The sequence below is a fragment of the Mytilus trossulus genome, chromosome 8 (genome assembly GCF_036588685.1).
Source record: "Mytilus trossulus isolate FHL-02 chromosome 8, PNRI_Mtr1.1.1.hap1, whole genome shotgun sequence".
Taxonomy (NCBI): domain Eukaryota; kingdom Metazoa; phylum Mollusca; class Bivalvia; order Mytilida; family Mytilidae; genus Mytilus; species Mytilus trossulus.
In genome coordinates this window covers 50,672,590-50,696,156 of record NC_086380.1, presented here as the reverse complement: position 1 = coordinate 50,696,156, position 23,567 = coordinate 50,672,590, and the positions used below count along the sequence as shown (strand labels likewise).

At 30.9% G+C, this 23,567-nt stretch overlaps 2 protein-coding genes across 2 annotated transcripts in view; both read left to right on the top strand.

Moving 5' to 3' along the window:
• LOC134727740 (putative ankyrin repeat protein RF_0381) overlaps window positions 1-23,567 on the top strand; it is a 296,205-nt gene that overhangs the window by 230,385 nt on the left and 42,253 nt on the right. The window lies entirely within an intron of this gene.
• Window positions 579-11,815, top strand: LOC134681103 (uncharacterized). The gene is made up of 8 exons (XM_063540530.1): window positions 579-769; window positions 1,840-1,929; window positions 2,407-2,457; window positions 3,555-3,618; window positions 5,996-6,093; window positions 9,021-9,113; window positions 9,404-9,460; window positions 11,643-11,815. Exons 2-8 carry the CDS (start codon window positions 1,842-1,844, stop codon window positions 11,798-11,800), a joined length of 609 nt encoding a protein of 202 aa, XP_063396600.1. The 5' UTR covers window positions 579-769; window positions 1,840-1,841; the 3' UTR covers window positions 11,801-11,815.

The window sequence follows — 23,567 nt, the reverse complement described above, 5'->3', positions numbered from 1 at the left end:
GATTGCCAATCAGACAACTGTCCACAAGAGACAAAAATATGGGCTTCAACAATGAGCAAAGCCAATACTGCATAGTCAGCTATAAAAGGCCCCGATATGACAATATTAATGTAAAACAATTCAAACAAGAAAACTAATGACCTTATTTAAATAATTATAATAATGAACAAAAAACAAATATGTAACACATAAACAAACGAAACGACACCCACTGATTACAGGCTCCTGACTTAGGATAGGCACATGCATAGATAATGTGGCTGGGTTAAACATGCAAAGTTTTTTTTACATTGGCATTTCCACATATATCACATTGCATTGCACTTTCAGTTTCATTCATCAGTCATTAACGTTTTTTCACAATTTAAGGTTAAGTTTTATTTGTTTTGAATGATTAAACCATTTGCATGATTTCAAATGTCATATCCACTTTTTCCTACCTGCCCCTTGAGGACTTTTGAATTCAGTGTTGGTTTGAAATAGCACATCCTATTGATGGCCTCTTTTTCTAAATTTTATTAAAAGTTTCAACTACATAGTTAGATCTTAATTTTTCAGGCTTTTTATATCATATGGCTGATCTAGATGCTGTTTTAAGAGCACAGTCTGTACTGTTTGTGATTGAAGAAGAAGTGGAAACAAAGCCAGAAAATATGTTGAGTCATACAGATATTCTGTTTAATATGTCCTGAAACACAAACTTCAGCGAAGACCTACTTTAGTAAAGATGCATGGCAGCTTGTTTTAAATACTCTCAAAGTATTAGAAGGTACACAAATGTAACAAGTCTGAATATTAAAAATAGAAAACTAACGACCTTATTTAAATATAAAAATGAACAAAAAACAAATATGTAACACATAAACAAACCACTGATTACAGGCTCCTGACTTGGGATAGGCACATGCATAGATAATGTGGCTGGGTTAAACATGCAGGTTTTTTTTTACATTGGCATTTCCACATATATCACATTGCATTGCACTTTCAGTTTTATTCATCAGTCATTAACGTTTGTTACTATTTAAGGTTAAATTTTAACTTAACTGCTGCAATCAAAGAATTTTCATTGCTTTTTTAGCTCACCTGGCCCACAAGGCCAAGTGAGCTTTTCGCATCACTTGGCGTTCCTCGTCCTTTGTTCGTCTCCGTCGACATCGTTGTTAACTTTTACAAAAATCTTCTCCTCTGAGTCAAATTTAACCAAACTTAGCCACAATCATTATTGGGGTATCTTTTTGAAAAAAAAATGTGTGCAGTGACCCAGCCAACCAATCAAGATGGCCGCCATGGCTAAAAATAGAACACATGGGGTAAAATGAAGATTATAACTCTGAAAATAAAGCATTTAGAACAAATCTGACAAAGGATTGAATTGGTATCTAGTCAATATCTATTTTCCCTGAAATTTTCAGATGATTTGGAGAAATGATTGTTGGGTTGCCTCCCCCTCAATTGGTAATTTGAAAAAAATGCCTTTTTTGGTTATTATCTTGAATATTGTTATAAATAGAGATAAATTGTAAACAGCATAAATGTTCAGCAAAGTAAGATCTACAAATAAGTCAACATGACCAAAATGGTCAGTTGACCTCTGAAAGAGTTATTGCCCTTTATAGTAAATTTTTAACAATTTTCATTAATTTGGTAAATTGGTTTACAAAATACTTTCCTTTCTATCTAAAGGGCCAAGTTTATTATAGATAGAAAAATTGTAAGTAACAAGAATGTTCAGTCAAGTAAGATCTTCAAACACAATTTTGTCATGAATCCATCTGTGTCCTTCATAGACTAAGGTGAGCGACACAGGGTCTTTAGAGCCTCTAATTTATGTTTTAGATATGTATATTAGTAACACTCAGAAGTATTATGATAAGATTTCTCCATGCCAAACAAGAAAAGGCAAAGCTTTAATAGGTCCAGTTGAAGGTGAGTTTCATATTAATGAATATTGAAAAAAACATCTGAACGTAAGTACTTATATGTGGAATAATTGTCATTGGTACCAAACCCAGTTACGACATTGAACAAGTATTAAATAAGCTCTCTACGAGTTCAAGTTTGACATCATTATAAAGTTGACTTTTGACTGGTTTCTGCTGGTTTATAGTAGAAACGTGTTTAACTGGCCATGGACCTAAGAGCAAATTGATTTTATTTCCAATAAGTTAATTAATGAAAATATAAAATGTGTAAAAGATTTTCAAGAAGACAACAATGAGCTAGAGACCAATTTGCATAGATGTAAACTACTATTGGTTACTGTTTGGCCTTCAACAATAAGCAACATCTTTAAAATGTAGGAAGTTATGAAGACTTTGTGACATTATGTTAAGACTTTGTAATAACTTCACCATTGTTTTAAGGATAAAGCTTATTCAAGCACTTTGAAAAAAAAATTTGTAGGAAGAATATTTAAAAAGTTTTCAAAAAGGACATCAGACCAGATTAAATCAAGTAAGTAATTCTTGACTTGTGTTAGTATTTTAATTCATAATGGTCTGATTAGTGCTGTTTTCTACTGCACAAGTATTTCTTTGGACATAATACAGTTTGGGTTCTACAGATAAGTCTGAACCATCTTAAATATTTATCAATATGCTCCAGTAACATTGATAGTGCGAGATGTTAACTCTGCATAGTATATTATTTACTTTTTATATTTGTATCGATTTAGTATAAAACCAGATAGGTTGTTCATTTGTGTAAGTTGAAATTTGAAAATTCACCTCTTATTCCATTTTTTTCTCTTAAAAGATGATTTTAATATATTTTTTTAGCTTTTTGGCAGAAAAATGAAATAGCATTTTTGAAAATGTATTTAATTGTACTTAAGGCATCATGAATTATATATGATTTCAGGCTTTCATGATCCTCTTGTTTCTGTAGATATCTTGTTTCAATATTTGTGAAAAATGTTTATGCCAACCTGGGGAGATATGATATAACAAAGAATACTAAAAATTTAAGCAGTTTATTTATACACATTTTTTATACCCTATGCAACTTAAGTTACGAAAGGTAAAATGTTTTTGACTGGTCCATCTCTCTTTTTGTCTGTCGCCATCTGTAAACAAAAAAGCTTTGATGGGATTGTTATTGACAGAAATAAGAGGAAGGAAGCTTTTGTCACGAGGGGACTGGATAAAAATCATCGTCTGGATGCTGCCTTCATTTCTGGTGTGATTTTCTTCTTTACATAAATAAAGTGTTGGTTACCATAAAAGCTTCGATAGGATTGATTTTTAGATAAATCTGTAGAGGGGTATTTTTTGTTCAGGAGGGGGACTTTCTGCTTTATGCCTAGAACATGTAGAAAGCACATTTATTTTTTGTTGGTTGGATTTCCTATAAATTTCAATGAAGTGCTGGATATCGGTTAAGGTGGACCACTTTGTCAGGGAGGGGGGGGGGACTTGGATGAAAATCATAGATTTATATTTTGTTTGCCTAGTGACAATATAGGGATGTGGAGTATGTGATCCTGCTCACTTAACTTAAGTTCTTTTATAGATAACCAAGGTATAAAAAAAAGTTCTATGACATAATTCTAGGTAAAAAAGATAAGAAATCCTTTGATAGTGATGACAGATCTCCATTTAAAGCAAGAAAAGGTAGGTATTTTGATATTTTTTGTATTTAAAAATACTTATTGCTGTTGTTCTACACATCTACAAATTTCCTACTCAATTATGCATGTATCAGGCTTATTATGTTGCATGCCAGAAGCATTTCATCTTAACAAGTCACTTCTAACATCTTATAATTAATTACTTTATAGAAAAAAGAAGTGTATATTCCTTTACAAGTGAGGAATGTTCTCCATTAAAAGCTAGGAAAGCTAGGAAATCCTTTACAAGTGAGGACAGTTCTCCATTGAAAGCTAGGAAATCCTTTACAAGTGAGGACAATTCTCCATTAAAAGCTAGGAAATCCTTTACAAGTGAGGATAGTTCTCCATTAAAAGCTAGGAAATCCCTTACAAGTGAAGATAGTTCTCCATTAAAAGCTAGGAAATCCTTTACAACTGAGGACAGTTCTCCATTAATTGCTAGGACATCCTTTACAAGCAAGGACAGTTCTCCATTAAAAGCAATAAAAGGTGAGTGATAATATGTTATATTTTACCTGTCGACATAGTTGCTGAACTGGTAACTGTCAGTCTGTCAGTCCAAAAGACTTTGTTGTTTAATTTTTGTCAAAGTTTTAATGGCTTTTATGAAAAGAAATAATTTCATTTTTGATGTGGAGCTTTGTAAAGGTGAGTTTTTTTTTGGATACAATTGCTTTCAAGCAATCTGTAGACTTATACTTATATAAAAAACAAACAAAGGGATTGAACTAAAACAACTTTCCTATAATATTCTTTTCATAATCTTCATGTTTGATAATTCCATTGACTTATATGTGTGTTTTTAACAACACGAAAAATCAGAATTAAGCAGTATTTATATTGAATGTTTTTATAAATTTAGAAACACGTCAGAGGGAATCCCAGTTTTGATAAAATACGAGAGTTCTCTGAATTCCGATAAATCTATTTTTGTCATATAAGAAATGAAGTGGAGTTTTTCTTATATGTTACTGTTATGAAACTGATATTCAAGATCATTGTAATTCCATAAAGAAATAGAGAACCATCGTTTAGTTAACATTTAATATACGACCTTGCTCAAAGGTTTGTTTTGGTAATTATGCGCATGCGTATAGATTTCTTGACTTCAAGGGGTTTTAGCTCTGGATTCCCCACTCAATTAATTTACAACTCATGGGATCTTTTCTATGAATGTCTGCTTTTGAGGGTTATTGTTGTTGCATTTCTTTAAATCATATGCATCATTTAAAAAAAATGAATGTAGTCATCATCATAGAACATCAGGCAAAATGGAGTCTTCCATATTATCGTTTCGAGTTGTCTCACTTCCTTAAAAGAGGGACGAAAGACACCAAAGGGACAGTCAAACTCGTAAATCTAAAACAAACTGACAACGCCATGGCTAAAAATGAAAAAGACAAACAGAAAAACAATAGTACACATGACACAACATAGAAAACTAAAGAATAAACAACACGAACCCCACCAAAAACTAGGGGTGATCTCAGGTGCTCCGGAAGGGTAAGCAGATCCTGCTCCACATGCGGCACCCGTCGTGTTGCTTATGTGATTACAAATCCGGTAAATAGTCTAATTCGGTAGGTCAAATTCATGAAAGGGAAGGGGATTGTAGTTACGACGTAAGGAACATATCCGATATCATTTGTGAAACGGTTATTCCATAACGGTCAACCAACTCGTGATGGCGTCCGTAAAATTTACGAAGGGATGATTTCAACTTCACCGTTTGGAACTCTTGGTTTAATAGCTTCCTTGTGAGCAGTAACCCTCTATCAAGAAAATCATGATAGGAAATGCAAGCACGGGAATATCGTATCAATTGGGAGATATATACCCCGTATGCAGGTGCTGCTGGAATGTTGCTACTTAGAAATGGAAAGTTCACAATTGGAAAGCTGAAATCATCTCTTTTGTCGTAAAGTTTTGTCTTCAACCGACCCTCATTGTCAATTTAAATGTTGAATCAAACGACATGTCCAGTATTAGCTCGTTCTGTCAATAAATGTTGTATTTTATTTAAAAAGATCGCAATTTGAACCAATAAATGTGTACGGAAAGGAGTCATGATCACTGACTCACAGAAAATTAAATATTTAAAGAGTTAGGAATGGGGTTCCTCCTAGAACTAATGTAGGAAAATAGGTGATAAGATACGAAGTGGAATATACTTTCTCTCACTCTGAGTCTTAGTGACTGCTGTGGAAAGTAAACTTGGAATTGATAGTACAAAAATAAAACACAATAGGCCTAATTTCATTGTTCTTACAGGATACAACATATAAATATTAACATTTTAAGTAATTTAAGAAACAGTTGATGCAGACACACTTATTGATACAATCAAGGTTTAACAATAAACTATGACATAATTGTAGGTAGTAGAGATAAGAAATCCTTTGATAGTGATGACAGATCTCCATTAAAAGCTAGGAAATCCTTAAATAGCAAAGACAGTTCTCCATATAAAGCAAGAAATGGTAGGTATTTTCTATATTTTGTATGTTGATATATTTTTTCTGTTCTAGACATAACTGTGTAGTAAGCTGACTTAAAAAAGAACACACAAGTTTCTTCGTAACACTTACTTCTAACACTTTACAATTAATTTCTTTATAGGAAAAAGAAGTGTGGATAATTCTTCATTAAAAGCTAGGAAATCCTTTACAAATGAAGATAGTTTTCCATTAAAAGCTAGGAAATCCCTTACAAGTGAAGATAGTTCTCCATTAAAAGCTAGGAAATCCCTTACAAGTGAAGATAGTTCTCCATTAAAAGCTAGGAAATCCCTTACAAGTGAAGATAGTTCTCCATTAAAAGCAATACAAGGTGAGTGATAATATAAATATGTTATATACCTATTACCATTAAAAAGAGGAAGCTAACATAGGGGACAATGAAAGTTAATACCATTACTTTAACCATTCAAAATCCTGAAATTTAGTTTTTGATCCAGATAGTCATTTGAGCTTATGCCATCACTTGCTATAATCCTCATGAATTATTTCAAGAATCTTCTGTTCTGAAATTAATTTTGGAATTTTGGATCCTTAAATGCTCTTCAACTTTGTATTTATTCGGCTTTTTAACTATTTTGATCTGAGCGTCACTGATGAGTCTTATGTAGACGAAACGCGCGTCTGGCGTATAAAATTATAATCCTGGTACTTTTGATAACTATCAAATACTTCAAAATAACTTAAAGTGAATGTTCTTTAGGGTATATAGTTTATACATTTTAATTGATGATTTGATTCATCAACAAATCTTGATGCTGTTGCTAAGAAAAAGAACATAGTTTAGTGGTTTTTGTGAAATTGGTGTCTTTTTAATAGAATTATGCCATTTTCAATTAATATTTTTTAGTGCGTCTTTTCATGTTGTAATGTTATACTATTGTTAATAAGGTTAGGGTAAAGGTTGGCATCTGTTAAAACATTCAAACCTGTTGCATTTATTATATGCACCTGTCCTTAGTCAAGAGGCTGTTGTTTAATGGTTGTCGTTTGTTGGTGAAATTAAGGAATAATAGTACTGTGGTTGAAGAGTTGCCACAGTCAATTGTCGATTTGACAGTTGCAAATCCAGTTTTACTGCAACGCGTAAGGGAGCCAGTAAAACGGTTATTTGAGACAGTCAAATCAAAATTTATGGTGGCAACTCTTCAACTTCAGTACTGTTATTCTGATTCTAATGCATTATAAAAAGAAATAATACGATGGCTTTTATCCAATGAAAAAATAAATGTTACATAAAAATTGCATTAGAATGGTAAATTGACCTCTTCAGGAGTTATTCACCTGGAAAGACAATTTTTTTGTAGGAAGTATTTTTTTCAAAAATCATCTTCTCTGAAGCTACTAGACCAATATGAACTGAACTGTACTTGAATTTTCCTTAGGGTATCTTGTTTGTATAAATATTATCCAGGTATTTGATCCTTCATCAATGAAGTCTGATGTTGTAAAAGTAGAACATAGGGGTTAATTGCAGTTTTTGACTAATATCTCAAAGACAAAAGCTGTTAGAGTAAAACTCAAGTTGCTGTTGTTAAAGTAATTATCAGGTTAAGATCTATAGGCCTTGTAATTTTCAGACATATCCAACAACCCATTGTCAGGTTACTGTTCCGAAATAGTTATTTTTTTAGGGAATTTCATTGCTTTTGGTTATTATCTTCAATTTTTTTTTGAGATATATAGAGATAAAATGTTACAGCAAAAAATGTTCAGCAAAGTAAGATCTACACATGAGTCAAATGAGTGAATTTGAAATGAGATATTAAACTGTATGCAATTAAAATAGGAGGAACAATTTATTTGCTTATATTTTAAGATTCTGTGGATTTATTGATTTTCGTGGGATACCAATTTTTGTGGATTACGTGGGTGTAGGTGAACCACAAATTTGAATACTCAACGAAGTAGGAATTTTATATAGGTTTGTTTCAACACATAATAAAAACCATGAAATCAAATATACTAGAAAGCACAATTTTTCCACAATCCAAGAAAACTGGTATCCACGAAAATAAATGAATTCACAGTAAGACAGCTTACATGTTCCTACATCCTTTTTTTATTTATTTTAATTGAAGTAAATGAAAAATATTTCCTCAGGTATGCCCATCTCCTTAGTTATAAAGGCAAAAGAAATGAAAGCTGAAATTATAGAGTATCTGCAGAATTATAAGCCATTTAAATCATTGCCAAAAGTTGGAGAAAGCCTGTTTAACCACTATGTTGACAACACTAGAGGCATATCTAAGGAAGTGAGAGATGAATTAACTTCATATCTTAGCTTGACATATAAAGACATTTTCAATCTATCTGTCAGTTCTGACATTCCATCTATGATGCACAACACTATATCATTCATAAACATCATTCAGGAAACAAAGGTACAACTTTAATGAGAGAAAACAATATTTTTTTTTACTTTCTGTTACATAAGGAATAACAGTACTGTAGTTGAAGAGTTGCCACCGTCAATTGTTACAAAGTAGACAGTAAAACAGAGATTTGCGACCTGATGAATGATTTGTTTCAGTGGTTTATTTATGTTAGCTGAAATATTTTTGTAATAGGCCTAGGTAACTATAGCTAAGATGATAGACTTAGTGCCTCATGTTCAATAATATTCATGTAATTACAGTAGCCCATCCAGAATTATTCAAAATGTTACAACTTACATGAACATCAGTGTAAAGGTTAAACTTAATGATATACATTTTCCGTTTTTACAGGAAAACAAAGTTATTTCCTCTTAGATTTTATTCAAAAAAAATTCCCAATTTGATGTTTAAGGGACCCATTTGAAAACACCTAGAATCATCCCTGGTGGAATAACCTTGGTTTTCTCCTTTTTCATTTACATTGTTATTGTATTTAACCTTTTAATTTTCCAGATTTAAATAATCCAATAGATGTTTGCCCAAATTTAGAAAGGACCAGTGAAACTACTGGAGAATATGAAAGGATTGGTAAAAATACTAAAAAGGGTAAATAATCTAAAGTTTTTACAACTTTATATCAGTCCAAAGATTGTTTGTTCACAGTTTGTCTTTTAAATCTTATTTACAGTCTGAACTGCAACTTGTATACTTTTGAAGATTTGACTGATAACAGAATTTTATTCAGATTTTGAAAAGGATGATAACAGTTTGTGAAAAGAAGTTTTATCTTTATAATGCACATTTAAAATAGTTTTAATTGTATTAATTCCATACAAATATTTCAGGGAAGGTTAGAATGAATTAATTTTTTTTTTAAATCCTTATTTTCATTTCAGATGCAATTACAGGACTTATTAATCATTCATCGACAAAAGATAAAAAATCCGAAATAGGTGAGAAATCATTTAGTATAAAATAATAGTTGGTTAAAACCTCTTATTCCCCTCGTATAATTTAGTATACATTTAATAGTTCTTTAAAACTCCACCTTTCCCCAACTTTTCAGCCTCATATATTTTTTTTTTATTTTTCCGCATTGACCTTATATCATATATATACATTCACTACTAGCTATTGATATATTGTTGATTCATGCTGATATTTAACCCCTTGAAGGCAAAGATGGTTATGATATAGCCCTAGATGCTTTTAAAATAAAAAAAAAAACCAACACATTTCTCTTTATATTTGAGATGTTACTTTTACTTCTGAGCTTTTTTGGAAATTTATTATTGTTAAATGTACTTGCAATATTATTATTATTGAAACATATACATTTTGAACTTACCAAATGAATGAAATATAATAAGAGGCATTTTGACATTTATTAAAATTATGCACAATAGATCGAAAGATAGGAGTAAAAGAAACAAAAAGATATGCAAATCCTCATTTGAAAAAAATAATATATTTTATTACAAACTTATTGTTATTTTACCCTATATTGAATATAAATCAAAGTCAGAAGTATTTTCTTTTCATGTGAGTTATTAAGAAAGTGTTATTTTTAGCTCACCTGGCCCGAAGTGAGCTTTTCTCATCACTTGGTGTCCGTCATCATTAACTTTTACAAAAATCTTCTCCTCTGAAACTGCTTGGCCAAATTTAAACAAACATTGCCAAATTCATTATTAGGGTTTCTAGTTTCTAGTTTAAAATTTGTGTCCAGTGACCCAGTCAACCAACCAAGATGGCCGCCATGGCTAAAAAAAGAACATAGGGGTAAATTCAGAGATAAACGGTAAACAGCAACAATGTTCAGCAAAGTAAGATTTCAAATAAGTCAACATGACCGAAATTGTCAGTTGACCCCTTAAGGAGTGATTGCCCTTTATAGACAATTTTTTACCATTTTTCGTAAATGTTAGTAATCTTTTACAAAAATCTTCTCCTCTGAAACAACTGGGCCAAACTAAACCGAACTTGGCTACAACTATCATTGGGGTATTCAGTTTAAAAATTGAGTGGCGTGACCTGGCCAACAAACCAAGATGGCCACCACAGCTAAAAATAGAACATAGGGGTAAAATGCAGTTTTTGGCTTATAACTCAAAGCATTAAGAGCCATTTGACATGAAATAAAATTGTTTATCAGGTCAAAATCTATCTGCCCTGAAATTTTCAGATGAATGGGACAACCTGTTGTTGGGTTGCTGCCCCTGAATTGGTCATTTTAAGGAAATTTTGCTGTTCTTAGTTATTATCTTGAATATTATTATAGATAGAGATAAACTGTAAACAGCAATAGGAGGTATTGTCCTTTATAGTAAATTTTTAACAATTTTTCGTAAATCTTAATCTTTTACAAAAATCTTCTCCTCTGATACTACCTAGCCAAATTAAACCAAACTTGGCCACAATCATCATTTGGGTATTGAGTTGTAAAAATGTGTGGCGTGACCCAGTCAAACAATTAAGATGGCCTCCACAGCTAGAAATAGAACATAGGGGTAAAATTCAGTTTTTGGCTCATAACTCAAAAACCAAAGCATTTAAAGCAAATCTGACAGAATGAGAATTGTTTATCAGGTCAAAATCTATCTGCCCGGCAATTTTCAGATGAATTGGACAACCTGTTGTTGGGTTGCTGCCCCTGAACTGGTAATTTTAAGGAAATTTTGCTGTTATTGGTTATTATCTTGAATATTATTATAGATAGAGATAAACTTTAAAATACAATAAATGCTGTCAAAGTAAGATCTATGAATAAGTCAATATGACTGAAATTGTCAGTTGACCTCTTTAGGAGTTATTGCCCTTTATAGTCAAGTTTTAACCATTTTTTTGTAAATCTTAGTAATCTTTTACAAAAATCTTCTCCTCTGAAACTACTGGGCCAAGTTAATTATAGATAGAGATAATTGTAAGCAGCTAGAATGTTCAGTAAATTAAGATGTACAAACACATCACCATCACCAAAACACAATTTTGTCATGAATCCATCTGCGTCCTTTGTTTAATATTCACACAGACCAAGGTGAGCGACACAGGCTCTTTAGAGCCTCTAGTTTTAAAAGCAATGTATTTGCATAATAATAGTCTTTTTAGTTAGTAAAATAAGTTGATGTTTTGTAGGCAGAAAAAGATCAGGAAATAAGAAAATATATACAGCAGAATCCAAGAAGTGTACAGTAAGACTGACTGATATTGGTACTATTAAAAACTTGAAAACATATGTAAACAAGACAGAGAAAAAAAGAAAAAGAAGGAAGATATGTGTAAAGAACTTGTAAAAAAATGTTAAATGTTAAAGGGGCACTAGCTGTCAAATTCATGTTCACCGATTTTACTTAATTTCTAGTATTTGATTTATAATAATGAATAATGTCAACATTTATCCAACCTATTAAAAGTCTACAATAAATATTAAGAGGACACGGTATAAAATTACATAGCTTCATTTCGTGTGTTCTCAGTCTAGACCGCCATCTAATTAATTATTGAGTTGACCTCTAAAGTCATTCAATGATCATATAAGCGATGTAAACATAAATATAGATATAAATAGATCAAGCAAATTCATGCTCTTGGATTGTTCTAGGTCTAGTTAATTTTATATTATACTGTGGATTTGTTTATTTTCGTGGGTACCAATTTTTCGTGGATTGAGGAAAACTTACATGTTCGTGGATATTTAATTTCGTGGTTTTGGAGAAATCTGCATACAAGCCAATAGAAAATTTGGTATTTGTTGAACATTTAATTTCGTGGTTCGTCTGTTCCCACGAAATCCACGAAAATTGATATCCAACGAATAATAATGAATCCACAGTGGATGAAAAATTAATGTTTATCATCGGGTTTTTTTTCTGTGGATCAAATCAGTCAATCAATTGATTTACCTTTGTTTCACTTTCAATGTTGATATTCTTTTCCTTTAAATAATTGTACACATTCAATTCATGTGTTATCCATTTCAAGCTAAGGAGTTAAATTGAAGATCACATTAATACAAATTCAATGAGGTTGAATTATTCACTTGCAAGTGAATAATTAATTATCAATGATTTTAGCTTATTTTGACAGAACTAAATCATACTGGCTGCTAAATGCTAAAAGTGAATTATTATTTCACAATTTGTATTTCATTAGTGATTGAGCCAAAAAAAAATATATAATTGTTTTTTTTATATATCTTGTAGCTAGTGCCCCTTTAAGATTTAAATAAGTTCGTCTGATATGAAACAACAAATTCAGGATACTTTGTGTCATATTTTAAATAAGTTGAATGTATATCTACTTATGATAAAACTATGGTATTGCAAAATGTTGTAAATTTTTTTTTGTCTTATTGATGAAAATCGATAATAGGAAAAGTAAAAAAAGCCTGTGAAGTAAGAATATAAGTAAATATATTAATATATAACAAAATCCCTTCAAGAAAATATTGTGACCTTTAGTTTAGTCATGCAGTTCTATGACAGCAGAACTTTTTTATGTTATGCAACTTTACCATAAGTTTGACCAAATACAAAGCAAATGCAAAGCAAACAATAAAAATCAGGAAAGAGAACACATGGATGTATATTAGTTCTGTTTGACTTAAATTTACATTATTATTTATCTAAAGTTTTTTCAATTTTTCAATAGATAGACTAAGTGTAAATGTTTGTTATGTCTGCAAATTTTCAATATTATTTTTTCATGGAGTAAATGAGTCTGCATTGCAAACAAAAGAGTGTATTACACAGTTCTTTCCATTAAGTTCATATTTATTCATTTATGCACAAAAAAAATCATAATTATGAGTACTGTTTTTTCACTGTGTATTGTATACACCCCTATAACATGTATATAGTATAAGAAGCTTGAGAAAAAAGTTTCCATGTGTATAACAGGGACATATCCGAAAAGTTACAACTTCATAAGTTCAAATTCAGTAAAGTTTTGCTTGAGTCTGATTTTTTTAGCAAGAACTTAATATATATAAAGAAAATTCAAGTCAAAGATGACCTTGATTTTTGCAATGATATATATATATATAATACTTTTACTTAATCATTCTCTTGGATAGCAAACTTGTCAAATTTTCAAATTGAATAAAAAAACAAACAAATACTTGTGTTTAATGATCTTCATACTGTTAGCGTTCAGCCAGGATGAAGAGATTATGCCCAAAATTGTCTCTTTATTGGATTGAATCAAAGAGTTTTTATCTTTAATATGAGAAAAGTAGGAAAGTTATAGATACACTGAAAGAGATTGAACCTTATAGTTATTTTTAGTTACAGTGAGGATAATGATATAATAAAGACTATCTTGTGACTTCAATATTTTATTGTTGTTGTTTGTTTATATAAACAATGTATTAAGTTTCTGTGAATAGGTATAGTTTCTTAAGTTATTCCATGTTCTGTTACATTATCAGTTTTTTTGTGGACCTTCAGAATTGGTGGATAATCTTTTGCAACATAAATGTCAAAATATTCACGCATCATGCATCTTTAACTTTATTTTTCTTTACCTATAATATGAACCATAATGTATATAGATATAATCCTTTTACTTCATCATTCTGCTTGGATATACAAGTTGTTTAATTATTGAATTGAATAAAAGACAAATACTTGTGTTTAATGATCTTCATACTGTAAGCGTTCAGCCAGGATGAAGAGATTATGCTCATAATTGTCTCTTTGTTTGATTGAATGAAAGAGTAAGTTTTTACGTGTCCAAGTCATTATAATGTTAGAGTACAGCTAGGATGATAAATAAATGCTACAGTGTTAAATTTAAAAACAAAATTGATTAAGAAATATATATTTTAACATCTGAAACAATGATAAAAAATGAATCAAAAGTAATAAGGATATTTTTTTTGTATATATATGTACATAAATCATGTAAATATTTCTATATGTTGTATTCAAATTGCAATTTTGTACATGTTATATCATGTACAGAAATATTGTACATGTTATAACTAGTATATAATTGCAAAAAAGGCTTGTTATGAACTGTACAAAAATACCTCAAACATAGTATAACATGTACAATACATTGCTTAAAAATGGTTTAAACTTTACAAAATTTTAAAATGAATTAAAATAAAGCTGCAAATACATTTAAATTTTTCTGACTAAAACAAAAATAAACTCAGAATGTAATTTTAGAGCACAGTGATCAGAAAGTTTTAGAATTATTTGTATTGTTTCACGATTCATGTTGGCAAAATATGTTTTCATAACATGTTTTAAGCTCACCTGGCCTAAAAGGCCAAGTGAGCTTTTCTCATCACTTGGCGTCCGTCGTCTGTCGTCCGTCGTTGTTAACTTTTACAAAAATCTTCTCCTCTAAAACTACTGGGCCAAATTAAACCAAACTTGGCCATAATTATCATTGATGTATCTAGTTTAAAATTTGTGTTTTTTGACCTGACCAACCAACCAAGATGGCCGGCATGGCAAAAATAGAACACAAGGGGTAAAATGCAGTTTTTGGCTTAAAACTCAAAAAAACAAAGCATTTAGAGCAAATCTGACAAGGAGTAAAATTGTTTATCAGGTCAAGATCTATCTGCGCTGACATTTTCAGATGAATCAGACAACCCATTGTTGGGTTGCTGCCCCTAAATTGGTAATTTTAAGGAAATTTTACTGTTTTTGGTTATTATCTTGAAAATTATTATAGATGGAGATAAACTGAAAACAGCAATAATGTTCATCAAAGTAAGATTTACAAATAAGTCAACATGATCAAAAAGGTCAGTTGAACCCTTTAGGAGTTATTGCCCTTTATAGTCAATTTTAAACCATTTTTTGTAAATCTCCATGATCTTTTACAAAAATCTTCTTCTCTGAAACTACCGGTCCAAATTAATCCATACTTAGCCACAATCATCATTGATGTATCTAGTTTGAAAATTGTGTTTTTTGACCCGGCCAACCAACCAAGATGGCTGCCACGGCTAAAAATAGAATATGGAGGTTAAATGCAGTTTTTGGTTATTACTCAAAAACTAAACATTTAGAGCAAATTTGACAATGGGTAAAATTGTTTATCTGGTCAAGATCTATCTGCCCTGAAATTTTCAGATGAATCAGACAACCCATTGTTGGGTTGCTGCCCCTAAATTATTAATTTTAAGGAAATTTTACTGTTTAAGGAATATGACAGTTAACTTGATATTTATTACAACTGAAAAATCTTAAAAGACATTTTTCGATTCATCTGAACTTATCTATTCTATTTATTCAATGATCAATTTAATTATTCATTAATATAAATATTTATTTATTCTTTTATTTTATTTAAATCGTTATTTAAATTCTTATTATTAACACTCTGTATTATACCACATTTGTATATCTATACTCTCCTGAAGGAGGATAATAAACATATATATAATGGTTATTATCTTGAATATTATTATGGATAGAGATAAACTGTAAATAGCAAAAATGTTCAGCAAAGTAAGATTTACAAATTAGTCAAGAGAACCATATGGTCAGTTGACCCCTTCAGGAGTTATTGCCCTTTATAGTCCCTTTTTTCGTAAATCTAAGTAAACTTTTTCAAAAATCTTCTTCTCTGAAACTACTAAGCCAAATTTTACCAAACATAGCCATAAATATTATTAGGCTATCTAGTTTAAAAATTGTGTTTTGTTACCGAGCTAACCAATCAATATGGTCGCTACGGTTGAAAATAGAACATAGGGGTAAAATGCAGTTTTTGGCTTATAACTCAAAAATCAAAGCATTTAGAGCAAATCTGACAGGTAGTAACATTGTTAATCTGGTCAAGATCTATCTGCCCTGAAATGTTTAGATGAATCGGACAACGCGATGTTAGGTTGCTGCCCCTAAATTGGTAATTTTAAGGAAATTTTGCTCTTTTGGGTTATTATCTTGAATATTATTATAGATAGAGATAAACTGTAAACAGCAATAATGTACAGCAATTTAAGACTCAAAAATAAGTCAAAATGACAAAAATGGTCAATTGACCCCCTAAGAAGTAATTGTCCTTTATAATCAATTTTTTAAATTTTTCATAAAATTTGTAAATTTTTACTAACATTTTCCACTGAAACTACACGGACAAGTTCATTATAGACAGATAATTGTAAGCAGCAAAAAATGTTCAGTAAAGTAAGATGTTCAAACACTTCACAATCACCTTAACACAAGTTTTCATGAACTGTCTGCTTCCTGTGTTTAATTCACATATACCAAGGTGAGCGACACAGGCTCTTTAGAGCCTCTAGTTAATATATATTATATTCAGTCCACCGTGGCCTATAGAAGTTTTATGCTGTTTGACCCACTGCAATGATGAATTATAAGAATTAGTTATAAACTGTTTATATTTTGTCATTGTTAAAAATAATTGGATATATTAAAACCTTCAAGGGTCACATTAAAGACCAAATGTTTGGACATTCAAAGAGTGTTTTAAAAACACTATCCACATGATTGTCTGAATGTTTGCTATGGTGTAGAAGCATCTTGAAAACATATCTGCTTCTATCCTTTTTCCTTTTTGGGGCGGGCAAGAATATTGTTCTTAATAGGGAACTATGATTAAATAGTTAGGGAAAAAAGGAAAAGAGATATTGCAATTCTATCATGAATAAGCTAGTTCTTCATTTAAACTTTGGTCATGATGGTGAACCCAGTGTGGTTACCATTGCGCCCCAGACCAAAGTTCATTTAGCACTAAAAAGAAGTGAGTTTTTATTAGATGTTGTTAATAATTATATGCAAATGCAAAATGAAAATGATGTAATAGAAATAGAAATTATTTTATCAGAGTATAATCGCAATTTTACATTAGGCTTTTTATTTAAATGGTTAGTAAATGACAATAGTGAAGTAAAAAGATGCAGAGAGGGCAAAACAGCTCTTCTTGTTCCACTGATTGAAAAGTTCCAACTGGAAACAGACTTTGTTAAACTGCTTCTGCCACGAAAAATCAGTGCAAAAAATGCTGTTGCAATTCATTCGCTTTATATCAAACCAATGTATCGTTCTGTCATTAATGAGTTTTATTTACTTAATTTACATGGAGTTAATTTACAGGGACATATAAGTGCAGAAGATTTTATGAGGTTATTGCATGAACTTAAAACCTGTCATGCTCATTATTTAGTGCACATTTTATCAGTTTGCATTTGTTTGAGATGCACTGAGTATAGACATGAAAGACTTAATCAGCTTTTAGAATGTACCTATGCAACACCTTACCATGGTCCTATTACAAATAGCCCTTTTTGTAATTTACCAGTAGGACAACAACAGTTAACAGGTGGTAGACCTGGCTAATGGTATTCTGTTATTCCATAGTTTACATGTATCACATGATCAGATTATTTTATTGTTATGTATTTATTATGCTAATAAATTATTTTAATCATATATAAGTTCTAGTAGTTGTTGATTTATTGATAGAAGAAACATACTAAAAATAATAAAACAGAAAAAAAGGATTTGAACATGTTGAAATGGCCATATTTTTAATGAATCCTTATGAACTCAAGGTCTGTTGATTATACGAATCAGTCGCTAAAAGGAAATAAAGGAACAACAAAAATACTAAACTCCAAAAAACATCGCAAATAGCCTGTCCAAAACAAAAGTTTATAGAAACGGACAAACTGATAAACAACTGACATATTCTTAACTTGGTACAGGACATAATTTAAAAAAATGGTTTCAGTTCCACCAGGTTTATGCTTTTTAATGTTTGTTATTGTCTTGATGTATTATTGTGTTTCATTTAGCTTGTTGAATTTGTTGCTTTGTTGCTTATAATTTTTTACCTCATTTGACAAGAGACAGTGCCCTTTTTTCAATTTTTGTATTAACGTGGACTGAGACTCTCCTTGTTGGGGTATTTTAAAGTTTCTCAACATAACAGTTTTATTTCTTATTTTCCTCCTTCCATAGTAATAAACTCTAGACATGAAATAACTTTTATAGTTGGGTAAGGTTTAATGATTGCCAAATGATCTACTATCCAGCCAAAGAAAATGAATATTACAGTATAGCCTTCATCATGAAAAAACTCTTTAATCGTACTGAAAGCAACAGTAATATACCGCCATAGTCATAAATCTAATTAAACAATAAAAACAAATCCGGATTACAAACCAAAACCAAACAATCAACTACAAGAGGAAAACAATAGAACAGCAAAACAACTGAACTACAACAAAAATAAACGCCAAGTTGAACATACATATAAGCTGTATAGTCAGAAATAACATTCAGAGACACAGTTGAAAGAGATTATTCAAAAGTTGAGACCAAGTTAAGGATAAACCTTGAATGAGAGTATAGGATATTAAAGTACACAAAATATCAGGACCCTATCATTTCTGTCAGCAGAACAAGTGTTCTCCATAGAAAAAAGATCAATTTCAACGAGTGAATCAGCCATATAATACCAGTATTTAACTTCAGCTCACTTTATAGACATTAAGTTATAACACAAAGTTATAAGCTTTCGCCGAAAAATGAAGGGCTTGTTTTATGCATACATAAAAATTGATAGCATGTAGAAATTCCATTACATTTCATAAACAAAGTGTCCCCAGAGTGCTTTTCTGGATGCTTCAGCGAGAGCGCACAAATGAGTTCATAATTGTCAATGCCCAAATTTTGAAATGTCGACTTATGTGTAGAGTTGTATAACTGAATGCAAGCGTTTGCTTGGGCTACTAACTTTTATTATGGTTTATATCATTTTATTTGTTTTGTTTTGCACTTATCTTTAACGGTTGACATTCTCAGTCATACCTCCAGTGGATGAGAAGGTAAACATGCTTAAGTGGAAGGTTCTGAACTACAAACTAGAGTGGTAAACATGCATATTATATATAAAAACGTGAGCATCGGTAATTTCCTCCAAAATCACACGTTGCACTGTCGTCATCATTTTGTCCACTATAGCAAACAAAGTTTACCTTACATTTTCCGCCCGTGTTGTTTAACATATTACATATTATAGCATTTTTAAAACAGTTCGTGACTGGGGTCAGACTAAGATAACCGTTTATAACAAAAATCGCTGCAAAAGTGATAAAAATGAAGCTATTCTGGGTTTATCTTCATCATTTACGCTCAGAACCTTATATTAGAAAGCTAAGGATGTAAAAAAACAAAACAAACAGTTGAAGTGCCAAAATAACACACAAAAAAGATAAAATAGTCGAAGGCCAGCTGTGGGGACATCACAATAAAGCAACCAATTACATCACAATTAATTATGTCATAATGAAATTATCACAATTCGGAAGACTTATCCTTGGTACCTCATTTATAAAATATATAAAAATAAATACCTGGATATCAATGCATGTTAAGTTATGTTTTAAAATATCAAAATAAAATGAATTTGCGATATAGACAATATTCAAATTTAACTATTATGTGGAATGTCACTTACCAATTGAAGGTTCTTTAAGTAGAAGTTTCAGCTGAATATTTGGTTATTAATACCTGATTAATTTAATCACCAATAATATAAAGATTACAATTAAACCTAAGTGTATTGTTGTATGAATTGAAGTATGTAGGGAAACAATGTATAGTCTGATATATCATTTCGTGGATTTAGCAACAAAAATCCCTGTACGTTTCTGAAATTTGAATTAAGTACAAGGCATTTACACAAACTGATAACGTATACTTACATGACTTTAGTGTACATCTATCTATTTGTTTTGGTTTTCATTAATCTCCTATTATTGATCTTCATGTAAATACTGATGAGAAGCTCAAGTGAAAGGTTCTTAACTCAAATATTGTCATTCAAATCTGAACATGCTTAGCTGATATATCACAAATGTGTGTCTATAGAATCTTTTAAGTTCGGAACAGTTAAATAAAATTAGAAATGTATAATGATATTTTTTTTATTGAAGCTGTAACATTAATAATTACAGAACCAAATAATCTAAAGGTGATACAATTATTCAAGAGTTTTAAAGACAAAATGTTAATCATAAAGGCGCTTTAAATGTTAAAATCACGTAAACGTTTGACATTTCATAAATTCATCAAATATAATTAAAGCATTTGAAGGACGCAGACTGTTTATGATTACAAAATGGCGCAAAGTTGTTTTTACTCTATTGTAATATTACAATACATCAACTGTTCGTGTTTTCTTAATGTAAATGATAATTGTATTCAAGGGAAATAAGCATACCAGAAGAGGAGGAGAAACTTGGTAACTTGAACGTTATTTAATCTCTATATATAACTAGTTTTGCTAGTTTTATTTTGTATGAAAATATGTAAACAAAATATGAATTGTAACCAGAGTTCATGTCTGGTTTTCATTTAAACTTTCTCTCGTTTTTTTCAAATACCATGTTCCATGTCTTTTGACCTCATATAGAGTCCTTATAATAGAAGACATTTACTTTAAAGTGTCAACACATACTATAGACAAACCATAGGCATAACATCAAATCAAATAATTTTATTGGTGTAAATTCCTATACAGAAATGATACCAGCCGACATTTACAAAATACAAATACAAATACAAAAATGAACAAACAAACAGACAAAAACAAAAAAAACAAACCAAACATATTTTCTCAATGATAAGAGATACATATTTTATATTTACATTGCGTGGAGGTGTTATTCATACAAAATTATTAATTCAAGCCATTAACAATTAGCATTAATACTATAAAAGTTCTTAACAACATTATTTTTGCTTTAAATGAATGTTCAAATCATACATATCGCTTATTCCAGCTACACTTACAGTACTAATGTCTGTATCATTACTTTTCAGAATGAAACTAAACTTATCTTGTTCACACATATTAGCAAAAGACGGAACTATATCACTTAAATTACAAAAGAGTACATTTCTATTAATTTCTAGCGCTTTACATTGAATGAGGCATATGTACAATATATATACTGCCTGGTACAAACTATAGTTTTATAGTATTGAAGAGGTTGCTGATGCCTGAGGCAATCTCAAAATGTCGAAAAGAATATCAATCCTACCAAAACCACATAATACCTACAGATTGAGAAATAAAATCCCACCAAAAGTCGATTAGTATAATAATGATAAACTATTCTACATGTTGATGACAGTTTATGAATGTTGTAGGACATTCAATTCTAGTGCTTGTTTCAAAACTTAAATGTAAACTCTTACTCGTGATTTTCGTGATCAAATCAAAATAATGATTGCTAAAGTCGCTAAATTTCATCTCCAAAATCGATTATCAAAGGTACCAGGCTTATAATTTACAATTTACTATATTGCATTGCGATCAACATGTTATTTTTTTTTACTAAAACTTTAGCATTTTTTTCATGTATCAACTGTTTTTGTTCAAACTGATCAAATTTATAGTTAAAACTCGAGCCATTTACATTTAATTGAGAATCTTTGAAAGCTAAAAATTTAGCCTTGAGTTTTGAATGTAAGATTTCAGAAGGCTAAAAATTTAGTTTATTGTATAAATTTAAAAGTACAATATGACTTAGAACAGGGAAATGCTAAAATATTAGTATGTATATTATTTATTTTCTTTTGTTATTGCAGGAAGAATTTGAAGGTAGCTGAGAATTGTCTTTTTTTTTCTAAGAAAAATTGAATTAAGCTGTAGTATTTAAAAGTTTGATGCAATTTCTCTAAACAGAAAGAAATTCATTAGATTTCAGGCAAAAAACATAGAATTTTAGCCAATTTGCAATGATTCAAAACAATCCATTTTGAGAACGAATATTGCAGAGTATCAAAATTTATTGCAGTCCGTTAATAGTAACTTAAAAAAATGTATTAGTACATAAATTCCTTTGAACTCTTATGAACAGTACTTGAATATCATAAACAAGAAACAAAAAGTTATTTTTCGAAATTTTGTTTTTATTTTTTTAGAAAAGTATTTGATCTTTTGCAATATCGTTTATTAAAGCCCCAGTTACATAAGACCACGATCGCACCATGCTCACCGCGATTTAAAATACATTCAAATCGTGGTGATATCGCGGTTATCAGTTCAAATACATTTTTACCAACTCCTTTTCATAACTAGTGCAATGTAGTGATAAAAAGTTAAAAAAGCCCAAAAAAGTACGATGTTGAAGAGCATTGAGGACCAAAATTCTTAAAGTTTTGCCAAATACAGCTAAAGTAATCTATGTTTGTTTTTTTCACGTTGCTACTACGTCCCCATTACGCTTCTTTAACGATTCCGCTATTTTTGTACCAAGTTCTCACTAAGCTTATTCTGCGACCTCACTACAACCATCACGATCTTTCTACACTTTTAACGTCCTCATTATGACCATATCACGATTTATCTAATTGCAACACGATCTTTCCACGCTTCTACTGCAATCAAAGAACGCTCTTACCAGGACCATACTACGATCATACCACGTTCACACCGCGATCTTACTACGCAGCAATAACGTCAACATCGAGTTCCATATACATACTGTTCAATTCCATGTATTTCTCATTATATGTAGAGTTCCTCGGAAATAATACAGTCATGTAACCAAGATGTACCAGAACTCGTGGGCATTATGGCAGTCGAAACGGTAGAGCCAGAGGAACATCTGATAGTAACGAATCATGATCCAGTAGAGATATTGTCGGACCCACAAATCCAACCTTTATCACCACATATTGCTGTCCATTAAGATCAAATGATGATACTTAAGTGAACGATAGTAGGGATGACACATATTTGTCAAAAATGGTTGAGCTGTTGGAGATAAAGGACAAGAGGTCCATATTTTATACAGACAAACAAAACACGGAGAGCTTTTATATATCTTATATGACAGTGACAATGAGCAAGATGGTCGCCGTGTCATCGTAGTCTGGTCGTAAGAAGAGTGTGATGAGGACGATGTCGGCGTGTTGAATTCGAACTATGGTCTTAAACAGCGTGGTATAAGCGAGGTATTGTCGTGGTGAAAGCTTGGTTGGATCGCAATAAGAACGTGATGGTCGTAGTGAGGTCGTAATTACGTCACTATGAGATCGTAGCGCAGTCTCCCCG